The following is a 6,000-nucleotide window of genomic DNA, read 5'->3' as shown; positions in this document are numbered from 1 at the left end:
TATTTCTTAATTCTATAGAGCAAAGTATCAGCCCTCACACCATGTAAAGGATCAAGTAAGCTCTTAATGAAATGTTTTTCTTCATAAAATGCACCTAAAAAATACAAAATGTATGTTGGTATATAAAATGTACTGTATACTGTACCAACACAATACATTATGTTGATGTGCTATAATACAGTGGTGAAAAAGTACCCAAAAGTCATACTTGAGTAAAAGTAAAGATACTTTAATTGAAAATGACTAAAGTAAAAGTCTAAAGGTATTTGGTTTTAAATAAACCATTTTGTCTAAATATAAGAGAAACAAAGCGTCCCGTACAAAGCCTAATATTTTTGTTAAAAACAACTATTTCAACAAGTGCTTTCAACTGTTTTCTCTTGGTACAGAGGCTGTAGCTTTACTGGTCTCTGTTGGTACATCTTCCTCTGTAGTAGACAGAGTATCTGAGCTACTCTCTATTGCTGTACATGTTTTATCTGAACTGGTGTCTACTGGTCCGGAGGGTGCACCTGAACTGGACTTTCCTGGATTGGATAGGGTACCACTGCCCACCTTTGGACTAAATGCTGTGACTATAGGAACAGCTGACAATCCTGGACTGCTTCTATCAGGAGTGTCTGTACTGTCTGACACTGAGCTAGTGGGTCTCCTCAGAGGTGTTCCTCTCTCTCTGTCTACCTGACCACTGCTCCTCTGGGTTTCCATTGTTTTCACTACGCTTCTTTGTTCTACACCCATCTGGTTGCCATGTCTTATAGATGATGGTTTTGGGGCGAGAGGTGGTCGGGGGGCTTTGCGGGGGAGTGTTTGTTCGGGAGAAGTTGGGCTCTTTCCTTCCTCTCCCTTCTCTCCTTTCTGTGTCTCCTCTCCTTTCTTCCCTCTTTCTTCTCCCTCTCCTTTCATCTGCTCTTCTTCATTATTTTCCATCTCTCTCTCCTGTCTCTTTTTTTCTCCTCCATCACCTCTCCTATCTGTCTCTTCTTGTCCCTCTCCCTCCTCTCTCACTAAATTATCTTCTACTACCTTCTCTTTCTCAACGCGTTCTCCCTCCTCTCTTGTCGCCGCCTCCTTTCCTCCGCTCTCCTCCCCTGTGTCTAAGGTTTTCTGGGACATAAGCTGTCCATCTCCCTCTCCATCTCCCTCTCCATCTCTCTCTGTGCCATAACCAGCCATGCTTTGGTCAGTTCCTCTCCCATGATGCCCTCTGCTCTGCTGTGTCTCCAGAATCTGTGGGTACGGTGAATTATAGTTAAGGCTGCTCCGAGGTGGCTTCGGAGGAGCAGTTTGGCCAGTATCCACGGTAACACTCCCCAAGGTAACGTTCATGTTCTGTTTGGATTCTGCGTTCTGCTCTTTTTCTTCCCTCTGTTGCTTTCCGGACTCCCAAACCTGATTCTGGTTGTTCAGTTTGAATGGGATATTACTCACAACAACATCTGAATCAGTGGATCCTGCCTTGTCTAGTAATGGTTTCTTCTCTCCCTCACCCTCGCCAGTTTTCACAGCCTCACTGTTCTGGTTGATCTGATTGACCCTATCCTTTACACTTGTGTTCTGAGTGAGTTCTTCATCTAGTAATAGCATATTCTCCTCTTCACTAATCTCTGCCTGGCTGATTGCCACCGCCTTCTCTCGATCCTCTTCAAGATGGTTGGCATTCCCTGTTCTCCGCAAATCTAGAGGAACAGGGATGTCATGACCGGATTGGAAGGTATCAGCTGTTGTGTGACCAAGGGAGCCGACAGATCTTGATTGATCCACAGAATTTGCTTGGCCTTAGTTACAAAAACAAGGCAGAGGAAAGAAGGGAAGTCAGTGGGTATGCAGGTATGGAGCGACTAGAGGGCTTAGAAAGAAAGGGAAATGCAACTTCAGACAAAGTGTCAGATTTTCTTCAGTTGATTATGAGTCTAAACCGAACACAATGAATCAACACAATGTCAATACAGCTTCAAGAGACTCATAACACAGAACCCTGTTATAAGGTATTACTGTCCTTAATGAAAGACATGGGCTTACCTTTGGAACGCTTCTTGATGAGCCAGATCACAACCACAACAGCAACCAAAAACAAGACACCTGCAGCAATACCAGTGTAGATGTAGATCTCAGGATGACCTGACACACACACACACACATACAGACAGATACACACACGTCAAGTCACATGGTCAGTGGAAACTGAACAAAGGAATTCCTATTTCTTTATCAACAGCATCGAAATACATCATTTAAACTTGACTAAATATTCCAACAGAATGGTATTCACTTCACAAAACCCAAACCTTCTATATCTCGGCTATCTGTCTTGGCCAGGCAGTCGTTGCTGTTGTAGGTCTGTGTCTTCTCACTGACTGGGTTCCTGGCCTCACAGGTGTAGCTGTCTGACTCTGGGGATGTGGTGATGTAGTGCTGTCCAGTCTGCTCCTGGCTCCACATCTCCTCCTGATGGTCAGGCCAAGACCAGCGGTACTCCACCAGTGGACCTTCAGCACTGCAGCGAAGTGTTGCCACGGTGCCGTTCAATTCACAGGTGACGTCAGGTTGTGATACTGGGTCTGTGGATGGAAATGGAGGAGTATGTCACATAGCAGAGAACACGTGGTGGTGCACACTCACTGTACACACACACACACACTGTACACACTCACACACAGTACACCCCCCCACACACACACTCACTGTACACACACACACACAATGTACACACTCACACACAGTACACCCCCCCACACACACACTCACTGTACACACACACACACACTGTACACACTCACACACAGTACACCCCCCCCACACACACACTCAATGTACACACACACACACACACACACACACACACAATGTACACACACACAGTACACCCCCCCCCCCACACACACACACTGTACACACACACACACACAATGTACACACACACACACACACAGTACACCCCCCCCCACACACACACACACACACACACACACAATGTACACACACACAGTACACCCCCCCCCACACGCACACTGTACACACACTGTACACACACTGTACACACACTGTACACCCACACACACTGTCTCTATCTCTTTACAATGTGTTTGGTTCCCAGTTTCTCTGCTAGCTTAGTGACAACTGTTGGACTGAAAGTTTTACACAATCATGGAAATGGCGGCATTATTTCCCCTCCCTCCCTCCCTCCCTCCCTCCCTCCCTCCCTCCCTCCCTCCCTCCACAAACCTGAATGGCTGGTTCTAGGCCAGGGCATCTGATGTGATTGCTATCACCCTGGAATTCTTATCATGGGGGCTTTTGGAGAGCGCAGCATAGGCTTAGTTTATGTTTGAGAAATTAAATAAAAACAAAACCAGAAACAAAATGTATTTCAAAAGTGAGCAACTCCTCAACAGTACTTATCATACTACAAGCCAGTGGTTGCCAACCAAATGACTTTATGACCCAAACGTTGGTCCTGATTCATACTTTAGGAAACCTTGACTCACCAATGACTTCCACTCTCTGCTGAAAGGTCTGTATTTTTCCACCAATCAAACCCTCTGCCTCATACACCCCGCTGAGCTGCTGGGTCAGCTGTCTGATAGTGATTTCTCCTGTTGTAGTGTTCAATGATGTCTTCTCTTTAAAATCAGGAAATTCCTGTATCCTGACATTGTCCCATTCCACCGCCTTGTTTCCACCATGTTTCCAGAGGATCTCCTGTAAAACTCCACCACGGATCCCAGGGTTGATGATGACATTGCCGTTTGTGATGACATAACGGGTGGTGGACTGTCCAGCTGCTATTGGATGAGAACAGAGTTACACCACAGTTAACATGACATAGTCACATTGCCCTCATATGGTATAAATGGGCTGATTTATTGTAAGGAACAATGTTATTACCCTGTATTTCAACAGTCTTCCCCCCTAGTAACTTTTCTAGACAGTGTACAAAGGCCCCAAAAGCAACACCCGGCACAAAATGCAGTAACTGAAACCAAAAATATTTGTGTGCGGGGAAACAGAAGGTGTGGGGAATAGATGGTGGGTAAACTAGCAAGGCTAGTAATTAGCCTAAATTCAGTTGTAGTATTTTCCAGTTGTATAAAGTACTTAAGTAAAACTACTTTACTTAAGTAATTTATGGGGGTATCTGGACTTTAATATTTTTTGACAACTTTTACTTTTACTCCACTACATTCCTAAAGAAAATAATGTAAAAATTACACCATACTTTTCCCTGACATCCAAAAGTACTTGTTACATTTTGAATGCTTAGCAGACAGGAAAATGGTCCAATTCAAACACATCAAGAGAACATCCCTGGTCATCCCTACTACCTCTGATCTGGCTCAATAAACACACATGCTTCCTTTGTAAATGATGTCTGAGTGTTGAAGTGTGCCCCTGGCCAAACACAAATGCTTCCTTAATATAAGGAATGTGAAATGATTTATACTTTTACTTTTGATACTTAAGTATATTTAAAACCAAATACTTTTAGACTTTTAGTCAATTAGTATTTTACTGGGTGTCTTTCACTTTTACTTACTCACTTTTACGTAATTTTCTACTAAGGTATCTTTAATTTTACTCAAGTATGACAATTATGTACTTTTTCCGCCACTGATATTCTGAATAACATTTATGTCAACAAAAGAAAATACATTCGTAAGCAAAAGCAATAGAAAAAGGCTAACAATACCAAATATATTCCAAGAACAATCCATCAAAGGATTTTTCTAGGACAGGAGAGCAGTGAAGGTGCGTCGATCATGGATCAGCGCGTCCAAACACCTGGTCTCACTAGACTGAAATCTCAGCTTTCTTGAATTGTGTATAATTGTATAAATAGTCTACTAGCCCGGGGAAATACATTCACTTACCATTGACGAATTGTCCGCCATAAATGCAACATAATATAATGACTAGGCCTATTATACTGGGAGTTGATATTCCTTGGTCAGCCATCGCCCGCAGGTGCGATCCATATGAAAGTGAAAGTGTTTCTTTCTTTTGAAGACTATTATGGTTTCGTCGTGTTTGTGCATGCTCACATGGAATGTAGTCGACCACGGTGACCTGCTGAGGTCAAGGAAAGGACATTTGGATGTAAATTCTCACTTTGACTGGCAAACATTTGAAAAACGTACAACAATTCGCAGTTTGGGGGAAGGCAATTTGAATGTCCAAAGTGCAGGTGATGCAACTAAATTTATTGAACACTAGATGTCAGCATAGTTCTACAATCCATGAAAACTCTAGTTCACTGGCTTGCCCTATTCCAATTCAAGCCCAGTCACCCACACCTGGGTACTTCTGGTGGATAGAGGAAAAGAAAGACATCAACACATTCTGCAATATTGCTTTCATTTGTCCAATCCTTTCAGATGTGCTCTCCAGTAGGTATATAGGGCTCAGTTTGGAATTGGTAAGTGATTACAGTGTATGAACTTGCCACTCCTAAGTACAGACCCAGGGTCAGTTTTGCATGATGACATAGTGTTAGGTTGAGAAAGGAAAAGCTGATCTGAAAAAGTAAACTTTATGAGTAATATCCTTCGTTTTCGTCTTCTTTTTTATTTATGAAAATGTCCTAATATGGAGTTTTGTGGCATTTAATGCCACACAATGAATGTAGCCTAGATGTCTTTTTTGACATTAATGAATGTAGCCTAGATGTCTTTTTTGACATTAATGAATGTAGCCTAGATGTCTTTTTTGACATTAATGAATGTAGCCTAGATGTCTTTTTTGACATTAATGAATGTAGCCTAGATGTCTTTTTTGACATTAACGAATGTAGCCTAGATGTCTTTTTTGACATGAATTTTAAAAAACGTTTTGTAATAAGAGGTTGTGTTTAGGACGTGCCTGAGAAAATCCGTGTTGATACTGATGAGAAGATGAAAAGTTTGTTTGAAGATTATTTTAAGATATGACATTTCTGCACTGCTGAGGGAGTAGATACATACAGGGCCTGCTGGTTGGATCATTTCCTCTTCTGAGACACAC

The 6,000-nt window shown here is 42.5% G+C and overlaps 1 protein-coding gene across 1 annotated transcript; it reads right to left on the bottom strand.

The window, feature by feature from the left end:
* Nucleotides 1-208: 208 nt before the first annotated feature.
* On the bottom strand, nucleotides 209-4,990 carry LOC115196275 (uncharacterized). Its single transcript, XM_029756942.1, has 5 exons — nucleotides 4,872-4,990; nucleotides 3,489-3,785; nucleotides 2,289-2,561; nucleotides 2,023-2,121; nucleotides 209-1,778 (listed from the first exon to the last, which is right to left on the bottom strand). Exons 1-5 carry the CDS (start codon nucleotides 4,954-4,956, stop codon nucleotides 367-369), a joined length of 2,166 nt encoding a protein of 721 aa, XP_029612802.1. The 5' UTR covers nucleotides 4,957-4,990; the 3' UTR covers nucleotides 209-366.
* Between the last annotated feature and the right edge of the window lie 1,010 nt (nucleotides 4,991-6,000).

The sequence above is a fragment of the Salmo trutta genome, chromosome 6 (genome assembly GCF_901001165.1).
Source record: "Salmo trutta chromosome 6, fSalTru1.1, whole genome shotgun sequence".
NCBI classification, from domain to species: domain Eukaryota; kingdom Metazoa; phylum Chordata; class Actinopteri; order Salmoniformes; family Salmonidae; genus Salmo; species Salmo trutta.
The sequence above is the reverse complement of the archived record's forward strand: the minus strand, read 5'-3'. Positions and strand labels throughout refer to the sequence as shown.